Genomic DNA, 25,803 nt, shown 5'->3' with positions numbered 1-25,803 from the left:
TTTCCTTCCTCCCTTTCTTTTTTGTATTTTTCTTCTCTTCATCCTTAATTACTTCCTTCTTTCCTTACTTCATTTTACTTTATTTGCTTCTTATTTCCTTCATCCCTCTCTTTTCTTTATTTCCTTCTCTTCCCTCTTCCTTCCTTCCTTCATTCCTTCTTTCCTTCCTTCCTTCCCCTATCTTTTCTTTCTTCTCTTCCTCCCTCCTTTTTCCTTCCTTCTTTCCTTCCTTACTTCCTTCCCTCTTTGTTTCTCTCCATCAGTATACATATGCAGACATATGTTTACATGGGCATGTTAGTTTTATATTATATTTTCACTTTACTCAAATTAGATGATAGCATTTACAAGCTAATGTAAATCTAAAAGGAAATGCATGTTTCAACATGCCCCAAGTGTAATTTAATGTGCAGGCTTTTAGTCTAGCTCTCTCTTTCTCTGGTGCTGCATTGGAGGGCGTGTGGGCCTGTAAAACCCGCCTGATTTATGAAAGAGTGTTGGGACTAATATTGCTCACTCGGCTTGTTTACGCCAATCCTCACAGATGCGCTGCAAGGTTGTATTTCACCGTCGCACGCGTGTCTGGGAGCGTGGCTGGGAAAAATGGAGCCAAATCAAATCTCTCTCGTCTCAAGGCCACAGTGCATTCTTCAGTCGAGTGAGAGGGATTCAGTACAGGGTGTCAGGGTTGGGATGAGGCCCCTGGCCCCGCTCCCGGTGATTTGCAGGGCAGAAATATGCCCACTAAAGCGATATTTCTTAATCTAATCATCTTGCACTGGGGAAGATGAATGCAAGGACAGCGCTGCCGTTACCACAGTCAACATCATCATCACCCGCACTTACAAATGATCCCCGAGAGGGCTGGCTGGGAGAGTATGCATGTGTGTATGTGTGTTGTGAAAGTCTGTATGTTTGTGTGTAGTAGTTTACAAAAGAAATCAGCAGCAAAGTCAAAACATCCATTTTCCCTGGCTCTCTCAATTTACTAACTTAATTGTGATAAAATAAAGTAGTAAACAAATAACTAGGTTATTTGCACAGGGAAGAGTTTAAAGAACACACGAAACAACATTCACAGCACATTTAACTTCGGAAATATTGTCTATTTCTAAGTAAAACATAATATTCAGCTGGATATAGTGTTGTACGGGGCTTTATTTTAATACTTTTGTCCCACCCACACAGACTTGATTACGTCAACAAGAACTTGTTTTTTTCTTTAGAATGTCATGCAATGATTAATGGGGCACAATAACACCAGGGACATAATTTAAGAAAGGAAATGGGTGGAGGGGGCCTGGGTAGCTCAGCGAGTATTGACGCTGACCACCACCTCTGGAGTCGTGAGCTCGAATCCAGGGCATGATGAGTGACTCCAACCAAATTGGCCGGTTGCTAGGGAGGGTAGAGTCAAATGGGGTAACCTCCTCGTGGTCACTATAATGTGTTTCTCGCTCTCGGTGGGGCGCGTGGTGAGTTGTGCGTGGAGGCCGCAGAGAATAGCGGTGGCCTCTACACGCGCTTTAACGCACTCAACAAGCCACGTGATAAAATGCATGGATTGACAGTCTCAGACGTGGAGGCAACTGAGATTCGTCCTCCGCCACCCGGATTGAGTCACTACGCCACCACGAGGACTTAAAGCGCATTGGGAATTGGGCATTCCAAACTGGGGAGATAAGGGGAGAAAATCCAAAGAAAAAGAAAGGAAATGGGATCAATTTCATATTTCATATTGTTGATAAAGATGGATAGAAAAATAAATAAAGGATTAAAAAAATCAATCTAATGAGATTCAGAATAATAAAAACACAAAGAAAGCAAGTATACTTCTGCGTATACCTTGAATGCACTGTAAGTTGCTTTGGATAAATGTAAATGTAGTAGTAGTTGAAGACCTCATGGTAAACAGTAAGAGGAAAGAGTGTTTGGGAAAAATAGGATAATATTTCAGACAGATACAAGAAAAAAAAAAAAAACAACGATAGAGGGGGAGGTTGACAAGTCCTCAACGTGAAACCCTATAAGAAGTGAATGTGTCTGAGGTGGAGTCATCAAGTTGAATGACTCGTCCTCCCCCTCACCTGAAGGCCTGTTTTGGCATTCAGCTGCCACATCAGGGGCGCTTAGTCTGTCAGGACCCCCGCCTCTTCAACTCGTCACCCTCCATTCAGACTGCACTGCGTCTTATTAAAATCTGTGGCCTAGAGAGCGACTGGCTTCTACACTGCCATTACCGTCATATTGCCCCCGGCTTCAAAAACCACACACTGCTGCCGGGGCCAGAGGGAGACAAGCCACCTCAGGGCAAATGTACTTCCACTCAGAGGGGAGGAGAAAAACAAGACAAAGAAAGCTGGTGTGTCTTGATGCACATCTACACTTGAATCTTTGGATGCGCTTATTTGTGCCAGAAACTGTATAAGCAGTCATGAAAAATAAATGGGAGACATCTGGACACTCAATATACCTGCTTTTAGATTAAAGTTTGTTCCTGTAGCTCAACTGGTTAAGTATGGCATTAGTAATGCCAAGGTCATAGGTTCGATTCGATGTGTACTTTGAAGGGACTGTGGGTCACTTTGGATAAAAGTGCCAAATGCATGAATTCTGAGTTAAATACAAGTTAGGCTCTATCTATACCACAGAAAATAATTTTGATGTACCTCATTTTGTAAAAACAAAACAAGAAATGTGTATGTACAGAAATTTACTTGCAGTGCAAGTCTATGGTAATAATTTTTTATTTTCTTTTTTTCCCCCCTCAAACTGAGGTACAAGTCGGTTATTTTCTGTGCTATTTTTTTTTTTCTCTAGGGCTTAAAGTGTACGTGAAACACCATTCAAAACCTATAAAAAAAATAAAAAATAAAAAAATGAAATGAAAGATTATAAAGAGCAAACATTGTGTTTTTTGGAATGACGTGCACAGATGAATCATGCACATGATTACATTTACTTAAGAAAGTAAATGGGGTCAATTTTGATTTTATGTTGACTTTAAAGGGCACTATGCTTTGTGCCTTTGTGTTTGTGTTCATTTGAACTCTCAAGGGACTGGTGCACTTCACAAAATAGATGGCATCATGAGGAAGGAAAATTATGTGTATATATTGAAGAAACATCTCAAGACATCAGCCAGGAAGTTAAAGCTTGGTCACAAATGGGTCTCCCAAATGGACAATGACCTCAAGCATACCTCCAAAGTTGTAGCAAAATGGCTTAAGGACAACAAAGTCAAGGTATTGGAGTGGCCATCACAAAGCCCTAACCTCAATCCGATAGAAAATGTTTGGGCAGAACTGAAAAAGTGTGTGCGAGCAAGGAGGCCTAAAAACCTGACTCAGTTACACCAGTTCTGTCTGGAGGAATGGGCCAAAATTCCAGCAACTTATTGTGAGAAGCTTGTGGAAGGCTACCCAAAACATTTGACCCAAGTTAAACAATTTAAAGGCATCGCTACCAAATACTAACAAAGTATATGTAAACTTCTGACCCACTGGGAATGTGATGAAAGAAATAAAAGCTGAAATAAATAATTCTCTCTACTATTATTCTGACATTTCACATTCTTAAAATAAAGTAGTGATCCTAACTGACCTAAGACAGGGAATGTTTTCTACGATTAAATGTCAGGAATTGTGAAAAACTGAGTTTAAATGTATTTGGCTAAGGTGTATGTAAACTTCTGACTTCAGCTGTATATCTATCTATCTATCTATCTATCTATCTATCTATATATATATATATATATATATATATATATATATATATATATATATATATATTACCCCATTGGCAAACTTTTGAGCGTAAACCTCACAAAATTTTGGTAGATTTATGCCTAAAACAAGAACAATTTGCCTATTCAGTAAAAAATTTTAGCTCAAGTACACAAGTAAATTTAAATGTTTTTACTGAAAAAAAAAAAAAAAAAAAATTTTAAAAAACTGATTCAGATGACTTTTTTTTTTTTTTTAGTGCAAATTGTTCCAATAGAAAATGTGTTAATCCTAACATAAAACTTCAGATAGCCCTAGAAATACATGAAAATTGAAGTGGCTTATCCATTAGAATGATACACTTGTGTTTGTACTCCTCGGCACACACACACACACACACACACACTGCCTTTATTTGGAATCCCAACAGACATCTGTCATTTTTTAATTCATAATTTCTCAATCCTGTCTAAAAATCTTACACTGAGACAGTTCGAGACAGACAGGAAAGACCAGCCTTTCATTATATAGGAGTTAAAGATTTCATTGCATTATACATTCCAGATGCACATTAGAAAACTTTATTCTTTGATGTATTTTAAACTTTTACTATAGTTATAATGTGTTCTAGTTCTATGTCTGTTTCTATTGTATTCTACACCTAATTGAGCCCAATTAAATGTATATTCATATTCCTTTGGGCAATGGTCAGTAAATAAAAAAAAAAAAAAAAAAAAAAAATATATATATATATATATATATATATATATATATATATATATATATATATATATATATATATATATATTTAAATAAAGAAAATTTTATTTTTCTTACTGGCATTATTTTTATTTTTAATGTAAGGAATGCACAAAAGGAATTTGTGTCACTACAAGGAGTTCTAGAGAGGAAAAAAAACAAAAACAACTTTAGGCATCCAGACTGTAAATTTGCCAATAAGGGTGAAAGTTGTTAGAAGTCCAAACAGATGTTTTCTGTGGTATTCAAATTAAAGACGATATGTCAAGACAATATCGGGTCTGTTCCAAAACCTAGTGAGCTGCCTTGCTGTCTCCTGTGGCAACATCCTAACTGAAATGGGGCCTCATAAGAGACCAGTTTGGAACGCTCTACATAGGTGGCAACAATGCACATCATTCATATGCAGTACATGGGAAACTAGACTAACAACTGATTTCAATACAGGTGATACTCTAATGAGCATAAATATACATAGTTCACACACATGTTGGGTAAAAGAATTGGTTTTCAATCATAGTAAAATATTTTTCACTGATACTTTTCAGTATTGAATGAATTCTAAATATATTTACAACATTTTAAAAATTTCTATCACTTCGTCTGCCCTCTTGGATTTATTTACGACCGAGCTCATCACAGTGCATTCTGGTATTGCCTACCAGGGGAAGGATACATACGATGTTTCCTTAGAATTTGGCAAAAGCTAGATACAGTATCTTAAGAGGTAGCATAATTAAGATACTTACCTTTTGGAACAGCCTTTGCCTGGTTAGAATGCCTATGATGCCTTAAATTGCTGCCTCTGGAGGCAGCTCACTAGGTTTTGGAACAGATCCATCAATATTACTTGATATGAACATCAGCAAGGGTCAGACTATTATTCTTACATTTTGAATTTCATTCTTGTTAACCAAAATATTTCTGAGCTGGTAGTTTTTCTTTCCTTTAATTTTCTGTAACGATAATATGTTTTGTTGCATTAAATAATTTATATAGAAAAATAAGTCTCACATGCATCTTGTCTTTTCCCACAGTCGTCCTGGTCTACTCAATGCCAGTGATTCGGGGTACCCGTGGCTTGCGGACTCCTGGCCGACCACCAGTCTGCCCGTTAACAGCAGTTCTGGAGGACCCAATGACCTCAACTTCAGCCGTGGAGGTGAATCTACCACTAGACCCATTGTCTAGGAATTTAGGACCGGTTGAATTGACAAAATTGATGTTAAATGTGGTTATAAATGTAATCAAATCTTGAAATGAAATAAAATGAAACTTTCAGGGAGGAGTTTAGAAGCATAATTCAGAATCATTCAAGTCAATAATGACTACTCATCTACACTTATAGTTACTGTACTTATAGTTACTGTACTGTATGTTAAAGGAATATTCCAGGTTCAATACAAGTTAAAGGGTTAGTTCACCCAAAAATGAAAATTCTCTCATGATTTACTTACCTTTAAGCCATCCCAGATGTGCATGATTTTTCCTCTTCAGCATAACCGAAGTAAAGATTTTTATAAGCACATTTCAGCTCTTTTTGTTCATACAATGCAAGTGAATTTGTGCCATCAGGCTGCTGGCTATTTGATGGTCCAAAGGCATATTTAGGCAGCATAAAAGTAATCCACACGACACCAGTCAAACAATTAATGTCTTCTGTAACAAACAAACCAGTAGGTTGGTGTAATAAACAAATCGATAATTAAAATGTTTTTAACTTTAATACATGGCTTCTGCCCAGTGCTGTATTTTTTATTTAAAAAAAAAATGTCCCTCCCCTTTTCTCCCCAATTTGGAATGCCCAATTCCCAATGCGCTCTCAGTCCTCGTGGTGGCGTAGTGACTCACCTCAATCCGGGTGGCAGAGGATGAATCTCAGTTGCCTCCGCATCTGAGACAGTCAATCCGTGCACCTTATCACGTGGTTTGTTGAGTGCGTTACCGCAGAAACATAGCGCGTGTGGAGGCTTCACGCTATTCTCCATTGCATCCATGCACAACTCACCACGCGCCGGGAGCGAGAACCACATTATAGCGACCACGAGGAGGTTAACCCAACGTGACACTACCCACCCTAGCAACTGGGCCAATTTGGTTGCTTAGGAGACCTGGTTGGAGTCACTCAGCATGCCCTGGGTTCGTACTCGCGACTCCAGGGGTGGTAGCCAGCGTCAATGCTCGCTGAGCTACCCAGGCCCCACGCCCAGTGCTCTATTTCTCTCGCCTGACGTTCGTTCCTCTGTTGTATACAAAGCGTGCGCTTCTGACTTCTTGCATGAACGCACCATTGCGCTTATGTCACGCACAGCAGCATGATAGGTCAACTGCTGGCAGGAAGCGTTTTTTTTAAGGTTAATAAACTTTTAATTATCAATTTATTTTTTACACAAACCTCTCGATTTGCTTCAGAAGACATTAATTGATCGACTGGAGTCGTGTGGATTACTTTTATGCTGCCTAAATATGACTTTTGGATGGTTAAACAGCCAGCAGCCTGATGGCATTTGTTTACTTACATTGTATGGACATACAGAGCTGAAAAGTGCTTTTATTAAACTAGCTTCAAGAATTTCTGCATAATTTCTGCATATTAAATTGTGATAGGAGAAAGTATTTTAACTTGAAAAAAAAAAGACATCACACATCATGAGAAACATAAATTCAATCAAGTGTGTTTAAACTTTTGACCGAAAGAGTATTTCTGGAGAGTGATTCATTCAGAGTGCTTTGGTGATGTCTGAAATATGTACACCTGTATGCATATTGCCTCATCCGTGTTTGGACACACATTTATTCATCAAGCACTGGAGACAGAGCTATATAACCACCCGCATCCTGCTGTCACACTGAGACTAATGTCTGCCGTCCCGACCCACTGTCACAAAGAGAATGGGATGATAGCAGAGGAGAAGAGAGAGAGAGATAGAGAGCTGTGGGTGTGAGAAAAAGATGGTGGCCGAGCAGTGAGTCGTGAAGGACAGGCAAAGCTTAAGTGGTGTAGATGCAGCCATTGTATATCATTTTCCCTTCAGTACACACACACATACAGAGTTACAACATCATTCCTCCTCAAAAAGTACAAAGAAAGGAGAATAGTACCAGTCAAATATTAAGGAGAAAGGGAAAAAATGTATGACAGAAAGAAGAGACTTGTTCACACCAAGTCTAATAAAAAAAATAAAAAAAAACAACAACAAAAAAACAACCCAAAAGAACAAAATATTTGGATTGACGGTCTCAGAAGCGGAGGCAACTGAGACTTGTCCTCCGCCACCCGGCTTGAGGTGAGTAAACGCGCCACCATGAGGACCTACTAAGTAGTGTGAATTGGGCATTCCAAATTGGGAGAAAAGGGGATAAAATAAATAATAATTATAACAATATTAATAATAATAATAACAATTACTGTATTGTTTGGTATCCATACAGCTAACAATTCTACCTAGCTTCAGTATAGTAAAAAATTTAGAGCAGGGCTGGTGCTAGTGAGCTATAAAATTAATTAGCACAAATTAAAATGTATTAGCACATAGAAGAGCATGGTTGAAAGTGTTTTATTATTATTATTATTATTATTATTATTATTATTATTATTATTATTATTGATATAGCTATTTTTATTATATACTTCTACAATTTACTACTACTACAATTCTGATACAATGTAAAAGCTTATTTGATATAATGCTATATTTTTATTACTAAAAATATTCATCAAAAGATAAATCATGGTGTTGCAAAATCATCTTAACTTCCTTGACTGGCCATTTGCCTCCATTTGTTTAAGAACTGACCACTGAAAAACACACAGCCATCCACATCTAATCTGAATAGTCTCTTTTTGAGTTGGGAATGTTTGGGATTATGGATGGGAGTGGTTAAAAAAGTAAGAGGGATTTGTGTCATCAGCAGAAAAAGTATAGTTGTTTTGATTCAAAATGTTATTTTCCAAATTGAATATGGGTTAAGGATGTAAATAGGGTCCATTTTGATTTTATATTGACTTTAAATGTTGTTGTGCATGTTATTTGTGTTGAAAATCTAGACTTTTAGGCTTTGGTGTCTAATGGTAAGGCACGGACACACTAGGCTAAAGGCTACGTAAACATTAATCCAGATACATTTAAAAACAGTGTTTTGTTTTCAAGCGTTTTCCAAAAGTTGCTCATCCACATTAAAACATATGGTAGCTCTTAAATCCCCTTACTGCAGATGCGAAACTTCCTGTCGTCTTTGAAGGAATGCAATGTAAAGGTTGTAGAAAGTTGCAGTTATCTTTAACAATGCAATCAAAGTGCATAGCAGGCACAACAAATTGTTGATTGTTTTGGTTTGAATAGATCACATGACTGTGTCACATGACAACAAATACATCATCGTGTTCAGATATTTCCATTTTTCCTGTCCACACTACAACGCGACGACAGCGTTTTTAAATGTATCCACTTAGGAGAGCGTTTTCGAAAGCTCAATTTTCGCTGTCATAAATGGCGTATCAGTGTGGACGGAAGGCCAAAATGTAGGGAAAAAGCTGCGTTTTCAAACGAAAACATATTAGTGTGGATGTGGCCTTCTGCCATTACTTTGGACACTGCAACGGACAGATGTGATGTCATGCTTGAGGGCTTGTATTTTTAATAAATAATGTAATAAAACATGCATCTTTAAAATATGTATTTGTATTGAGCCAGGAGGTCAGTGTGTGACATTTTTTTTATTTTCTATTGGTCACATGCTTCTCGTCATACAAATTTGCATTTCCAGTTTTCCACATTTGGATGCATATGAATGGAAGAAAATGGAACGTGAAGTGTAGTGTGGCCATGACTTTAGAGAGAAAGACAGTACTTTTAAGACAAAAAGAGAAAAAGCCAACTTCTTCTTCAACACCTTATTAATCTCACATCAATCTCTTTGAATACCACTCAGATGTGATGCCCAGTGCTCAGGCAGATAAGACAGGCACCATGCTTTCCGACGGAGCCATTTACAGTAGCATCGACTTCACCACCAAAGGCGGCTTCTGCAGCCCAAGCCCCGCCTCCCAGGCCACGCCCTACGCCACCACCCAGATCCTCCATTCCAGCAGCATCCACGAACTGGCCGTTGATCTCCCCGAAGCCCAATGGAAGACCTCCCTGCTGGTGAAACAGGAGATGGCCAGCCTGGGTTACTCACTGCCAGACAAGAACTCCTGCAACAACAGTGAGTTAGGATGAAGCGCCAGGGGTGTGTGTGTGTGTGTGTGTGTGTGTGTGTGTGCAGCTGCGTTCTTCTGATAAGCCATCATTAGGTCAAAATCTTTTGTCTTTTGAAACAAAGCCAATTTCTCTATTTCTGGAGATTGCCTGGGGTATGTATCAATGTTAATTTGACCGACATTGTATTAATGTTGCATTTTTGTTTTACATACAGAAACCATAAGAATGTGTATTATTGGACCATAAAAAAAATGCATGACCCTTAAATGTGTTTTAGACCAATTATTCATATTGTCTTTAGGCTAAAAGAATGTAATGTCATTATACAAGATTTATTCTATTTTGAAAAGCTTTTAGATAAATGCACTCGGCTACTTTAATCGAAAAAGTACTACTATCCATATTAATGGACTTATTCTCTACAGTTTAACAGGATGATAAATTGTAGACTTTCTATAACTCAATTAAAACCCATTTACACATTCATTTGGACTTGAATAAACCTCAACCTATGAAATTACTGTAAATCACAGGAATAAATGTTTCCATGATCTGTTTAACTTAGCAACAAATATAATTAATTCCAGGAAAATTAGTGCTAATGTGCATGGTTAACCTCTGAATGCGACACTTCGCTAAGACACTAAACATAATGAGATATTTTAAAGTGATTAAGAGCTAAATCAAGGAATAAGTCTGCATTGTTCACATGATTCCAGCAAGGAAGAAAGAAGTTTTGGCGGTGTCAGAGAACCTGAAAAATGTCCTAAGTGTCCTAAAACAATCTTGACGCAGCACAACGATAAGAACAGAATGCAGGTGTCTCAAGACTGTTTTTAAAAATTGATTTTCTTTAAATCCTCACACGGCATCTAAAAAAACATGGCACTCTTGTGTGAGACTTAAAAAACAGTGAGTCGTGGTATTTTTGTGTGTGTTTCAGTATATTCAGTATGTTTGTTTGTGATCAATGCTTTGCTTGTCGCTCTAACTGCACGTCCTTGCATGCGCTTGTGCCAACTTGCCCTGCACCTTATTCCACTTTTTTGCCCTTCGCCTCCACTAGCACTCCTTTTTATTCCTGACTACCGATTGGCTGATGGATTGTCTAATAGAATGCCCCACAACCAATCACAGGATTTCAGCACCACCAGCTCCCACAACAGCTCAGTTCGGAGCAACAGTCTATCAGGTTGGTGTTTCACTGATCCAGAGCTCAGCAGTCACCCCCCATCTTTCCTTCAGCCTACCCTTCCCCTTTCATCTCAGCTAACCGCTGTATATAGGATACTCCGGCAACTCATATTATGCAGATACTGTAAATATCAATGTTGAATAATTGTGTGTTCCTCATAACTGTAATCTCTACTGGAGGCAACATTGGTCATTTTAACCATTTTCTGATGGCCTTGAAAGAAAAGCCCGTTTATCTAAAAATAAAAAAAAAGAAAGAAATTAAAAGCTACAGTTTCCAAACCAGTACGTTTGTAGCAGTCAGTATGTGATGGATAAAAGATGAAATGTGGTGCTTTTCCAAAGAGAGGTTTTGACACACTAGATTTATTATAGAAAAGCTGAGTTTGAAGTCAACATGAAATGCATTTTGCAACCCATTTTGCTTCTGAAATCTAACATATTTTCAAGTAAAACAGAATATCGATAAAACATGTAGGGCAGGATTTCTTCTTTATCCATCAAGAATTCATTGTGAAAAGGGGCGTTACATACTAGAATGTAATGAGATGATTGGTGGGGAGGGGTTGAAAAATAAGAGGGATCCGTGACATCAATCCAAAAGGAAAATAATTTTAAAGTTTAAAGTTATCACATATTGTTAGAAGATTACGAAGACAAACATTTATGGGAGAACATGCAACTATGAATCATTCACAATAAGACCAGGAACGTGCATTAAAAAATTAAGTCTGTTTTAATTTCATGTTGAATTTATAAGGTTTAAAAGGTTTGAAGATTTTAGGAGTTAATTGATTAGTTGGTTGATTGCTAATTGGTTGCTAATTTCAGCCAATTGATTGGATATTTTGTACCTTAATCAACATATTTTACTGAACAAATGACACAAAATAATTAGTAGTTTGAATGAGTTGAATTTAATGTGTTTTGGAACCTAAACTACACAAAGAAGAATGATGCATGACATTATCTGTTCCAACTGTAATCTTCAGCATCAGTTTCACCAGTTTGCTCATGCTGTAATTCAGTTCAGTATCTTTTAACATTGCAATTAACCTTGTGTTCACAATGACAGAGTGTTGATGATTGAAATGCAAGTTGCAACCGAAATGTTTTACAATTGAACACAAACACACAGATTCACCATGCATACTTGAGCGAGTTGATTTAAAAAGACGTTTTTTCCATTCCTTCCTCTAATGGTTACTAGCAACAATAAAATTCATGTACTGAAAATTACAGTGTCATTTATAGGACACAGAGACAGCCCCATCCTCTCGTCTCGCTATATATGTGCCTCTAATCAAGTTTCATGCCAGAACTTTAACTGTGCAGTAATCCAACACAGCCTCAGACTTTAGATGGAAGATCTCCAAGCATCTGGCTCAAGTGTTTTATGCATTACAATTAGGACTCCAAGGACAGATTTAAGTCAAACATTTCAGCCTCTTTAGGCCAGGATTTTTGTCCAAGATAGAGATCAGTTCACGAAACGAAATCAATCAGACCTCGTTTAGTCATTATGTAACATTTTAAATAAGTAATGAAATGTTGAAATTTATCAACAATGATATTGTAGGTGTATTTTTAACAACCTGATTAACATGAAACGGTTTTATACATGCAGATAAATTACACAGGAATTACATATCTGAAGTTCTTTGCTATATGTTATGCTTTCTTGAAAACTTTCTTTGAGAAAAAAGGACGTACGATATATTCCATTATTCCATCAGCAAATTCTGTTTCGCTTCCCTTAATGGGTTTTCCATCTCAATAAATTTAATTTTCATAGCCTCTACCAGGTGTAGGAGGAAACTTAAAGACTCTTCATGCACTTTAAAAGAAGGGAAGAGAGAGTAAAAAAGAAGTATGCGTGGAGGATAGGAAAGGAGTGATTTTGCATTGTCAAAGAAAGTGGCCAAAGGCCAAGTATCGCTTGTTTTTTTCCAAACTAACATGTGCACACAATTTGTTCGCCGTTGGTAATTTTGGGCTGCCATCCAAAATAATTCTAAAATATTTAAACTTTCGATGTAGATCCCTGAGAATGTGATTTTCAATAGGATTTTTAGGGAAGGTTTGCAGTTGGGAAGAAATAATGGTAAATTTTGCTGTTGCTCTATCATCCTACACTACGGAAGGCAACGGAGCTTAATCCAACCACTGTTAAACAGTGACAAACGATTTCTTCTCTAAATCTGAAACATGTACATTTAGTATAATAATAATAATAAAAAAAAAATATAAAAAAGTCTTTGTGATGGGCATTTAATAGCAATTATTTTTGAATACTGTTATTATGCCATCTATTCACCAGACCTCACAATTAGACCATAATTTATTGTACAAGACAGAACAGATCAGAGTTGAGCAAACTCTCACTGACGTGTTTATAAAGATCGTATTGTGTAGCTCTTCACATTTACGAAACATTCATATACAGTATTGTGGTGATCTCAATCTTCAAAGCTTGCCTTGTTTCCTCACCATTCTGAAAATCCACACCAGAGACATTATAAAGATGAGACAGATTACTCATAAACACATGAAAGAGATAAATCATAACGTTAAATATGGCAACTGTAATCTACTTTACAGATAAAAGAGTCAATCACTTTTTTGAATTCCCGTCTGCAGGTAGCCAATCGCCTTTTTTTTTCTTTTTTCTTTTTTTTTTTTTACCCGAGAACAATACATGATTGATGTCAGACTTTGGTTTGAGATGTTATTTGAATGTAATATTGACCAGCCGTTTTGAAGATTTAAGTAGATTGTAGCTGTACTTTCATGACTAAAAATGGCTGCCCATGGGCAGTATGAATATGACCACTGACTGACCTGACTTGCCTTAAAGGGATATAATCCACACCCATTTTTCAGTGCACTCATGGCCTAGTTCAAGAAGCGACCTCATGTTTGTCAGTCAAGTCACTGCTGCCCCACTGCACCCAGCCTCTTTCTTTTCCTCGCATTTCATACGTTCGTAATTTCAGGACCTGCCCTGGCTCCTCAACAGAGACTCGTTTGCATTATTTATGCCATCTCCTCTACAAACAGAGGGAGGAAGAGAGAGGGAGAGAGGAAGTGAGGAAGTGATTGAGCGATCACGCCATCTCTCCATTTATTGGTTGAAGCCCAGCGTCACCCAGAGGAACGATTAGGAAACCCAATTACTTCCCCTCACTACACATCCACTCCAGCTACTACTGCCTCCAGCCTGTTGTTATTTTTTTTATTACTAGCATGCTTTATTCATCTCCGTTTGACACTTCCATTCCTCCACAAGACTCCTAATGCCTCTCGCTCGGCCTCGCTAGCTGGAACAATAGCGCACCGTCAGCGAGAAGTTCCGCCGATGAGAACCCGCTCTAATAGGCCCACTGCCAAGAGCATCATAAACGTCAGCTGCCGTATGACAAATCTGCCTTAAGTGGTGCATAGCTACAGTCCTCTCCCTCTCTTTTGCTCTCTCTCTCTCTTGTCTCTGCTTTGTCCAAGATTCAGGGCAGAAGATTGTGTTTATATAGCCCACAACAAGCCCTAAATGTGGATGAGTGTTGGGGAGTGGCAGTGCTACTAAAGCAGCTACATTTTTCGATTAATCACAATCTTCATTTGAATTATCCTGATATTGATTCTAAAATCCCAAGATCGATCTTTTACTTTTGGTTTTGGTTGTGTAGATTATTATATCTGTTAAATTAATAGCAATTGAAATGCATAGTCTGGGCCCTGTTGTTATTTTTTTAAATGAATATTTTCATAATGTAACAAGTTCTTTGTATAATTTACAGCATTAGCTCAGAGAAAATTTCTGTCATATGAATGCAAAATGGACATTATAACTCAAATATACCCAAATGAATCTGAATCGAATCAAATAATTTCAAAATCGTTATCGATGACCAGCCCTATAAAACAGTGTATGTAATGCTACATCACTGGTTTTTATGTCTCACTGCATCTTGCACACATCTTTGAAAGCTAGCGAACTGAGTTAATAATCGAACACACTCTCCTCACTCATATGTAGCTTTGAAAAAGTTCCTTTGTGATGATTAAACTGATAAAAAAAAAAAAAAAAAAAAAAAAGAATCAAACGATTTACCGATTGGAATCCCTGTGAAGAAGCCCCTTCTTCTTCTTCTTCTTTTTTTTTTTTTTTTTGCACAAATATTTTTAATAAAATTAATTGAAATTAGGCTGTATTCTAGTTTTTTATAGTTGTATTTAGTGTAATTGTATCTGTTCAAGTTTAATGCTGTTATTAATGCTAAAATTCTTCATGCATTCAAAAACCCTCATTGTTTTTTACTAGAAAGATACAGCTCTGAAGTTAAAAAATATATCATCAGGTAGAAATATATATATATTTGAAAAAAAAAAAGATATTAAATAAGTAGCTTGACTGTAGCTTTGTACAGTAGCTTTTAGTTTCAGAGTAGCTTCCCCAACACTAATGTGGATCAACATAGAGTTTTTTGGACTTAATTTATAGCCATGTCAAAGTCCTGGCATTATATTAAATAACATGATGCTTGAAGCCACAGGGTGCACTGTTGCCTGAATCTGAACATTTTGCGGTGACAGGGATGATTAGAGGCCATTGGCAGAGAGAGTCAGAAAATGGCAGATAGGATCCCATACAACAGAAGTACTGCCAGTGAAGGTTTTTTCCTCCCATTTACATATGGCTGCGTGTCTAGCTCCATCAGCCTCAGCTATTTTATGCCTGGCTAGAGTTGCGGGAGGATCTGACAACCCGTGGCAATGAACTGGTCATGTAGAGTTTGCCAGTGGCACCATTAATAATTTACAGTAATATGACTCCAGCCAGGTCTTGTTGGTTTTGTTAACCAAACTGGCCCAGTTGCTAGGGTGGGTAGAGTCACATGGGGTAACCTCCTCATGGTCACGATTAGTGGTTCTCGCTCTCAATTGGGTACGTGGTAAGTTGTGCGTGGATCGCGGAGAATAGCATGCGCCTCCACATTCGGAGTCTCCACGGTGTCATGCACAACGAGCCACGTGATAAGATGCGCAGACTGACGGTCTCAGAAGCGGAGGCAACTGAGACTTGTCCTCCGCCACCCCGATAGAGGTGAGTAACTGCGCTACCATGAGGGCCTACTAAGTAGTGGGTACTGGGCATTCCAAATTGGGAGAAAAGGTGATAAAAAGAAAAAGTTAAAAAAAAATTACAGTAATTAATCTTGCCGCCTCTGCATACCGCTGGCAGAGGACACACATATACATCACTTTCTAGTCCCCAAATGTCTTCATTTGGCATTGATGGCTGTTACATTTAAATGGTTTTGTAAATTAGGATGTGACAGAAGTCTGATTAATTACTGTGGTGCGTAAAACATTGCACTGGAGCGTGATCAAGTTGCTACTTGTTTTTGAGTAAGTGTATAATTTGCAGAATCTTCCGCCTAAGGAGATAGTGGTTACATTCTCATGCCATTGGATGCTGAAGTAAAATTAATGTCTGACAGTGTTTTGTTTTTCAATCTTTTACCAGTTATAGGGAGAGGTAACTAAAACTAATAGCTTAACTGCGTTTTTAAGTAGCATGACAGGAGTTCCGTTCTAGCTTTTCTAGAAACATGCTGACATTTGTCAACAAATAGCAGTGTAACATGATAAAAACACTACATTGTTATGTTTAATGTCCACCTGTATGGCACAGCAGCTTCACAGTTGAGCAAACGGACTCTTCACATTTGAGAGTCCAAATCATTCTGGTGAAATGATGTTCAGACGGTACATGTAAATTAACCTATTCAAAAAAGAAACAAATCACCGATTCAAGTCCCTGCGCAGCATTTTAGGTGTTCTTTTTAGAGCTAAATACTGTAAGAACTTCAAGTTTTTAGTAGAAATTAGTATAAAGTTATGTTAAGTTTAATGCTGTCAGCAGTCACCCTAATTTAGTTCATTCATTTAAAAACTCTTTGTTTTGTGCCAGATTTTTTTAAAATTCTGATTAAATTACAAATTATATCAGTAACACTTAACAATAATGTTGTATGCATTAATATTAGTTAACTACATTAGTTAACATGAACTAACAGTGAACAGTATTTTTATAGCATTTATTAATCTCGATTAATATTAATTTCTACATATACTAATACATTTTTGAGTTGTATATGTTTACATTAGTTAATACAATATGAATTTAAATGGACAAACAATGAATTATAGTATTTTGATGAATTAACATTAATCAAGATTAATACATTCTATGAAACATCATTGTTAGTTGCATTTTCTAATGTTAATGAATACAATCTTATTGTAATGTTGCCATTAATTTATATCTAAGAAAAATTATGTATTTAATATATATATATATATATATATATATTGCCCTCTTAAATAGCTTTAATCTAGTTAGCTACTTTTTACATTTTCATTTATGTATTTGGCAGACCCTTTATCCAAAGTGACTTACAGTTCACTTATTACAGGGACAATCCCCCTGGAGCAACCTGGAGTTTAGTGCCTTGCTCAAGGAAACAATGGTGATGGCTGTGGGGATTGAACCAGCAAACTTCTGATTACCAGTTATGTGCTTTAGCCCACTATGCTGCCACCACCACCACCACTTTTTGTCTGTAACCTGTAGTGTAACTAACTACTTTTATTGTAGCTTCACTGTAGTTTAATTACTTTTAATTATGAGTAGATTGCCAAGCCACAATTTCAAAGTAGCCTTCCCAACAGTTTCACTAATTTATTTGTCTTTCTCAGTACTTTTTTCTTTGTTTAAGGAAAAATAAGTGCATATTTGCTGAAGTCACAGGCAAAGACTTTTTGCCAAGTTACATGTGAGGCAATCATGGTAAAAGAGGAAGGTGAATGTCTATACAGTCATTTTTCACTCTGCATTTCTCGGCTCCGTTACACCCTGAAGTCTTTGAGCCATTGACATGCTGTAAACTGTGCCTTTTCACCATGCAGCCTTGAGATTGCTTTTATGGTCATGTCAAGCTCAGGAACATATTGAAAGCAGTTGCATGCAATGAATTTAGAAAGAAAAACTATTTCAGGAGAAGCAGAAATGTTCATGACAAAATAAAGAATTTCAGGCACATGTCATGTAGTGTTGGATTCGGGTCCACCTTAGTCGAGTCCGAGTCAAGTCCGAGTCTTTAAACAATCGAGTCAGAGTCGAGTCCGAGTCCAAAAGGGGCCGAGTCAGACTCAAGACCGAGTCCAAAACAGGCCGAGTCCGAGCCGAGTCCGAATGAATCTGTTCATGGATCTCAATTACAGTTGTAACCGTAAACTCAGCATCACTATTTTAAGCTTATTTTAACTTTCACAACTAAGAAAAAACAATTGTCAATATAAATGTAACAAAAACACCTTTATATTTTATGATTAGTTTCCTGCTGAACAAACTTCAAAGTGGTTTCAGAATGAAAGGCAAAACTGTCCTTCAACACACTTCTTATTGCGTTCTGTTGAAATTTCAGTTATTTTGTTGCTTTTTTTTTGTCTCTATCTGCCGACTGGTTTGGGAAAATAATGAGTCAGCACAGTAGTAATTAGCACTCGCTGAGAAGTAACATCTCACAGCAAATGCTACATCTGAAAACACTGGTAAAGCCCAATACTAATATTAGGGCCATTTAACACGGACATGATTGTTAATTCGTGGAAAATGTGGGGCAGTTCTACGCACTGCTTGTGCACCTAAAACCCTGATGCGTCTGTGTGTTATCATTCTAAAAAATATAAGAGGTATCATAAAAATGTATTTAGTACTACCTTGAAGAAGCTATTTGACAACAGATATTCACATACTGTATATTCCACAAGACAAAATAGTAAATTAATTTAAACCAATTATCCGGTTCAAAAGTTTACATTCTCTTGGTTCTAAAAGGATTAGTTCACCCAAAAATGAATATTCAGTCATTGTTTACTCACCCCTGTGTTGTTATAACTCCATATGATTTTCCTTTTTTTTTTTTTCTTAACATTTTTGCTGATTTGCTGAAGACTAGAATGAATGTATCGTCAAATCAAAGTGCAACGTAACAAAATATTTTTTTTTCTTTGCAAATGTAGGAGGAGATTTAATTTAATAAGAAAAAAAACTCAGTGACCCCCACCAAAAACTGGGAGTGTCCTGTGTAATAAACCGGGACTTCTGGTCACCCAGTCTATAATTAAATTATAAACAAAACATTTTGCTGCCCAAAATAACTTCATATTTCATTGTGCATTTTATTGAGGAAAAAACTGTAAAAGAGCATATTTTAAGCAGCTCTTCAATGATTTTAAAATAGAAAAACAATAAATAGGTGCTGTTTATCTGTTTTTCAGTGTTGCAGTCTGCTTTAGCAATAACATTTTTTTTCAAACTATTTAAAAAGTTACAGTTAATTCATCAAGGACCAGTTTAAGTTGACAACACAGTGTTGTGGACCACAAGATACTACAGATGCCTACATGTGTGGATACATTATGCCTAAAAAGACTTAATAGCCAAATATTAATAATATTTGTTCTGAATTTTTATTTTGATATGTTATTTTAGTAAACTGTAAGAGACATGATGTGGGTGACTTGACTTAATGAAGTTCTTAACCACGCCAAAACTGCAATGCGAGCACCATCTTGGCTGCACAAATGGCGCGAGCGATTTTACCAGTTGTCAGGTCCCGTGCTGTGCGAAACTGCCATGTAGTTTCTAGTACATTTGCTACATATCTGTCTTTATGTGTTCGTCATGCCAGCCAGCTCGGTAATCTATGTTATACAGCAGTCTCCGTAGAAACATTCAAGTGTATTGGTTGGCTCTGCAGGTGTGTTTTCTCAACACGGTGAAACAAACTCTGGCTATGTCTACGACATCAGGGGGTGCAACAAATGCTTGCAGACAGAGTGTCCATTTATTTCTGTTTCGTTATTTTTATTTATTTAATTTGTTCATTGAATCTTAAATCAAATGCCATGGACTCAGCTGGACTCTGAAAAAAAATCCTGAGTCCCAAAGGCTCAAGTCCAAGTCAAGTCCGAGTAAAAATACATGTCAAGTCCAAGTCCATTAAAATTGGACTCATGACTCGGACTCGAGTCCGAACTCGAGTACCCTAACTCTAAATGAATCAATCGAATCAAACAATTCTTTTAAGGCGAAATGTGGAAATTGGCTAATCATGACAACACCTATTCAGTGTTCGCCCTTTAATGAATGCCTTCAACTCTTGCTGTTGTAGGTGGGAAAGGGGGTAAGAAGAAGAAGACCAAAGCAAACGCCAAGCCCACCAAGATGAACGGATCCAGCTGGGCTAACGTCCCCCTGCCACCTCCTCCTGTCCACCCTCTTCCGGGCACAGAGATGGACCACTACACATCAGAACACCGTGATGGAGGAGGGTAAGTTCCTGACCAGTTCGATATACTTTGTACAAACCTATATTGACAGACGATAGGTAAGAGTGGGGTAAGCTGTGCCACTTTTTACTTAAGTTGTTTTGGCAAGGAGAAATAAGAAAGAGGTCAAACTAATACACCTAATTACATTACAGACGAATGTCTGTTATCAACTGAAATTAGAGGGAAACTTATAGGATAGGGCTGAAGAAGTATGACTTCTCAAAAACAAATTGTCCAAAGACACAACTTGTCCCATGTTAGTGGTAAAATGTGCCATGACACAAGGGGTAAGTTGAATCATTGGGGAATATGCAGTTGAAAAAAAAAAAAAACGACTTACAGTACTAATCAGTACAATCATGCCATGGTCCAAATCACTGAGATCACATTTTTTCCCCATTCTGATGGTTGATGTGAACATTAAATGAAGCTCCTGACTCGTATCTGCATGATTTTATGCACTGCTGTCACACGATTGGCTGATTAGATCATCACATGAATGATTGTTGGTGCCAGACGGGCTGGTTTGAGTATTTCTGTAAATGCTGATCTCCTGGGATTTTCACACCCAACAGTCTCTAGAATTTACTCTGAATGGTGCCAAAAATAAAAAACATCCAGTGAGTGGCGGTTCTGTGGATGGAAACACCTTACTGATGAGAGAGGTCAAAAGAGAATGCCCAGACTGTTTCGAACTGACAAAGTCTACAGTAACTCAAATAACCGCTCTGTACAATTGTGGTGAGAAGAATATCATCTCAGAATGCTATTCTGAGATGCGGGTTGGTGCTGTTTTGGTGGCATGATGGGGACCTACACAATATTAGGCAGGTGGTTTTAATGTTGTGGCTCATTGGTTAATATATATACTGTATATATATTATCTGCATATGTTACTGTTTAAATGCTTACCTATAAGTAAACTGTTTTTGAATAAAAATACAAATGTGTATCACTTTTCTTAAGTGCATCTCTCAATCGCATGCAACTGTATGCTATTGCCCCTTTCTAAAAAAAAAAATATGGTCATGACAAAATTTGCACACATTTTGCTAGATTAAGGATGCAACCCATCTTACCCCACTCTCCCCAATTATAATTTCAAATGAAAAATTCAGTGGTCACGTTTATAATATCTCAAGATGATGACCCATGTAATTAAGCATTGGATTTCCCGAATCAATGATGCAAATGGTGGTTTTAAACTAAAATCCAACATGATGTGCTTATGGATTAATTCAGTGCCACCTTCTCACCAGCCAATACTCACCATTAATCCGTTAATGGAATTTATTTATTCCTCGAAGAGTTAATCAGGCCGCAGTACTACTGAGTTGTTAATTTATTATTATTTTTTTAATAAATAGACAGGGTGTTTCTGCCAATGTGTGATAATATTAAAACCACATTTGACAAACTGTTCACGCTCAGCAACTTTTAATGCACTTTCGCCTCTGACGGCACTACACCCTGGTGTGATACGAGCATCAGCTCATCTGTACAGTTACAAGAAAACATGAAGGTGGTGATACAAATTAAATGTCTTGCATTGAGAGGTGTGCTTGCCTTTCAACCCTGTTAATTTCCATCTCAGAGAGTCATCTGCCTTAATAGGCTCTCTGGCAAATGAGGAGTCTTCTGCATTGTAAATCTCGCCACTGTCTTTAATGGCTTAGATTAAAACTGTTATGTCCTAAGGGATGTGCACTGACAAATTCCTCTAATGAACACTGGCTTTATGATGTGTATTATTTCAGCATGTATAAGCACAGTTCAGGGAAATAAAAAATGCAGTCATTCTGCCATAAATGCCTTTATTAAACTTTCTTCCGTGGAACACAAAAAGGAGATGTTAGTCAGAAGTTCAGCCTTAGTTACTCTTTATATCTTTTCATTGTATGGAAAAAGATGCAATGAAAGTCAATGTTGACTGAGGCTAACATTTTGCCTAACATCTTCTTTTGTGTTACATGGTAGAAGGAAAGTCATATCAGTTGTGAACAACACAAGGCGGAGTAATTTTTTATTTTTATTTTTGGTGAACTAACCCTTTTAAAGAATGAGAGAAATCAATGTTGCTAAACTTAAGACTCAATATATCCATAACTTATGGCTAGACTAAAATGTAGAAAATGTTGGGGTAAATAAACAATTTCGGCTCTTTTATATGTGATATTTCAGTGCAAAAACATATGTCTAATTCTCTTACAACCCACAATCCAGTTTAACCATTCACTAAATGCGCTGAAATAGCGTTGCACTGAGAGTATTTAAATTAACGCATTGTCATTCTTTTCAGCTCAAACACACCTCTTTTCTATGTAAATTATGCATATTTTTAGTATTGTATCCACATAATTCAATGCTATTTGCCTGCCACAATTAACGTTGTGCACAAAAAGCAGGGGGTAAATGGATTTTGATTCTTTTTTTGTTCAGTTTTCTTTTGTAGCAGTTTTGTTTAGTAGTGAGGTGCAACATATTCGTCTTAGGTTTAATTTTTCTTCTATCATCATTTGTTCCAGCTATGATAGTGATGGTTGGGGCCCACCATTGCCTGTGCAGACGTACCTGCACCAGGGTTTAGAAGATGAGCTGGAGGAAGAAGAGGAACGTGTGCCCACTCCTCCCATCCGGGGCGTGGCCTCCTCACCTGCAGCGGTGTCATTTGGCAAACAGTCCACAGCCACACTGAGCCCCTCTCCACGTGAGGAAATACAACCCATGCTCCAGGCCCACCTCGACGAACTTACACGTGCTTACCAGCTGGACTTGGACAAACAGAATTGGTAAGATACAACTTTAAAAATATACTGTATATCTTAAGCAGTACTACGTAAGGTTTTTTTTTTTTTGGTTACAATTAACAAAAGTTCATTATTAAGTGTTCAAAACACTGTCCTTGTCCCCAATTCACTATGGTAAGCCTTTAGCAATTGTTTTTATTTAGAGCTGTCTGGTCAGAATTGGTGAGAAATCGCAGGCTTATGTCATTCGTCCTTGTGTCTTTAGGTCATGTCCGTAAGTTTAGAAAAGAAGGACTGGTGGAGGCCTGCGTAGCTCAGTGAGTAAAGACGCTGATTACCACCCCTGGTGTCGCAAGTTCAAATCCAGGGCGTGCTGAGTGACTCCAGCCAGGTCTCCTAAGCAACCAAATTGGCCCGGTTGCTAGGGAGGGTAGAGTCACTTGGGGTAACCTTCTCATGGTCGCTATAATGTGGTTCGCACTCGGTGGGGCGAATTGTGCATGGATGCCGCAGAGAATAGCGTGAAGCCTCCACACGCGCTATGTCTCCACGGTAACGTGCTCAACAAGCCACATGATAAGGTGCGCGTATTGACGGTCTCAGACACAGAGGCAACTGAGATTCGTCCTCCGCCACCCGGATTGAGGCGAGTCACTACGCCACCACAAGGACTGAGAGTGCATTTGGAATTGGGCATTCCAAATTGGGGAGAAAAAAAGAAAAGAAAAAAAAGAAAAGAAGGACCAGGTGTGTCTCGCACTTGCTGGCTTCGGAAACTATGGCGGTTCAGTCAATCACAGTATAGGACAGCAGCTACAAGACATCAGTCTCCAGATGAATGTTTAACTGTTATCTGTTTGGTGAAATTGTTTACTTGCTAAAATGCTTGGATATGTTTTCTGTTAGGGTTGTTAAAGCTTACACTCACTGAGTACTTTATTAGGTACACCTACTTTTTCATGTGATTATCTAATCAGCCAATCATGTGGCAGCAGTGCAGTGCATACAGTCATGCAGATATGGGTCAGGAGCTTCAGTTAATGTTCACATCAACCATCAGAATGGGGAAAAAATGTGATCTCAGTGATTTCGACCATGGCATGGTTGTTGGTGCCAGACGGGCTGGTTTGAGTATTTCTTTAACTGCTGATTTCCTGGCATTTTCACGCACAACAGTCTCTAGAATTTACTCCGAATGGTGCCAAAAACAAAAAAACATCCAGTGAGCAGCAGTTCTGATGCCATTATATACACTGCAAACAATAAGACTGTAAGATAAAAACACAAAATGAGGATTCTACTACTATTCTACTACTACAAATGTCTTTGGTCTTAATTTTGAACAATATATCTATTTTTTATATATATGATTTCAAAACAAACTTCATTTTATGAAATGCTTGAAAAGTGTATTTGTGCTATATTTATCAAATTATACAAAGACATTAGTACATTTTTTAGTGTGGCCTACAGTAAGTGTCCAAATACTTTTTTGGGGCACTGTAGACATCTTTACATTTTAAACTAAAGCTGAATTAAATATCAAATCTTAGCTTGTTTCTCATTTGTAAGTCACTTTGGATAAAGCATTTTCTGAACAAATAAAACTAAGTTTACCTGAAATAAATATAAAAACAATTGTCCAGTCATCCACCCAATCTGCATAAAGTGTTTTTCTTGATGCCCCCAAGTTAAGCCCAAACTTCAACCTGTCTTTCTGAGAGAAACCAACTTTCGCTTATTACAGTCGGCACTGAGGGAACAGGTTTCTCTTGTCAGGAGGAAGATGTCATGTTACCACCATAATGAGTATGTAGCTCACAGTGCGTTTTTGACGGCTGGGAAGAGCCCATAATTATGTCCAAATCCTGGCACAGACCACTTCAAAGATGCAGCGCTACACAAACACACACCAATACACATATATATATAGACACTCGGGCTGTCATCGAACCTAGCTCTCTAGTGGGTGACAGCCACAGCAAAGACATGCCTGTGGTGGTTGCTATTGTATCCCCTTCAAACTGCAATTAGCAGGTCATTGTGTCAGCATGCAAACCGAAGCGCTGCTGAATTAGCCGAATTGTCTCGATTCATCTGAGACATGACAAGAAATGTTCTAGGAATACCAAATTTCACCTGACAGACTGCACACCCTACGCATTTCTCTTTTGTCTAGTTTGACACGCTTATTGACACCCTTTGTCTACCATTGACAGCTCTTGAAGCACTCACTTGCTTATACAAAAAAGCGTGCCATGTTTGTGTTTGACGTTTGGAATTATTTGCAGGCACATGCAGGGTGGGCCTTACCCACCCCAGGCCCCAGCGCCGCCCGTAGGCTACATCTCCAGCACCCTAGTGTCTGACATCGAGACGGACCTCCCTGATGAAGATGACTATGATGAAGAGGACGAAGGATACGAGTTGTCACCACCAATTAGGGGCATCGAACACACGCCAGGCTCCAGCATGGACAACTTGGACAGCTCGGTTACGGGTAAGCGTGTTTTTTTGTTAATATCATATGCAACGAGCACTTCGTACAAATACTATAACAAACCATTTTACAAAAAGGACATTTTGTTATTCTTCAAAAGAGCAAAAATATATCTTTTAAATGTGCACACAGTATTTTTTTCATTTATGTTGTGCTGGCCGATACGACAGTCGTCTCGGACTTGCACTGACACCTAGTGGTGTGGATGCAGTGCAATGCAAAACAGCTTTTGTTAGGTTACTGATATGACTGGAGTCTTCATCTCATGTGAG

The 25,803-nt window shown here is 37.9% G+C and overlaps 1 protein-coding gene across 4 annotated transcripts in view; it reads left to right on the top strand.

Moving 5' to 3' along the window:
- Positions 1-25,803, top strand: part of LOC127422660 (roundabout homolog 2-like) — a 658,906-nt gene that overhangs the window by 616,686 nt on the left and 16,417 nt on the right. For 3 of the 4 annotated variants that reach the window (XM_051666430.1, XM_051666429.1, XM_051666428.1), the window contains 6 exons: positions 5,522-5,646; positions 9,417-9,692; positions 10,755-10,880; positions 20,125-20,284; positions 22,810-23,073; positions 25,323-25,531. In XM_051666430.1, the coding sequence (XP_051522390.1) occupies positions 5,522-5,646; positions 9,417-9,692; positions 10,755-10,880; positions 20,125-20,284; positions 22,810-23,073; positions 25,323-25,531 (1,160 nt within the window). The remainder of the gene's footprint in view (positions 1-5,521; positions 5,647-9,416; positions 9,693-10,754; positions 10,881-20,124; positions 20,285-22,809; positions 23,074-25,322; positions 25,532-25,803) is intronic. The other variant, XM_051666431.1, reaches the window with a different exon arrangement.

Source organism: Myxocyprinus asiaticus, chromosome 31 (assembly GCF_019703515.2).
Source record: "Myxocyprinus asiaticus isolate MX2 ecotype Aquarium Trade chromosome 31, UBuf_Myxa_2, whole genome shotgun sequence".
Lineage (NCBI taxonomy): Eukaryota > Metazoa > Chordata > Actinopteri > Cypriniformes > Catostomidae > Myxocyprinus > Myxocyprinus asiaticus.
The sequence above is the reverse complement of the archived record's forward strand: the minus strand, read 5'-3'. Positions and strand labels throughout refer to the sequence as shown.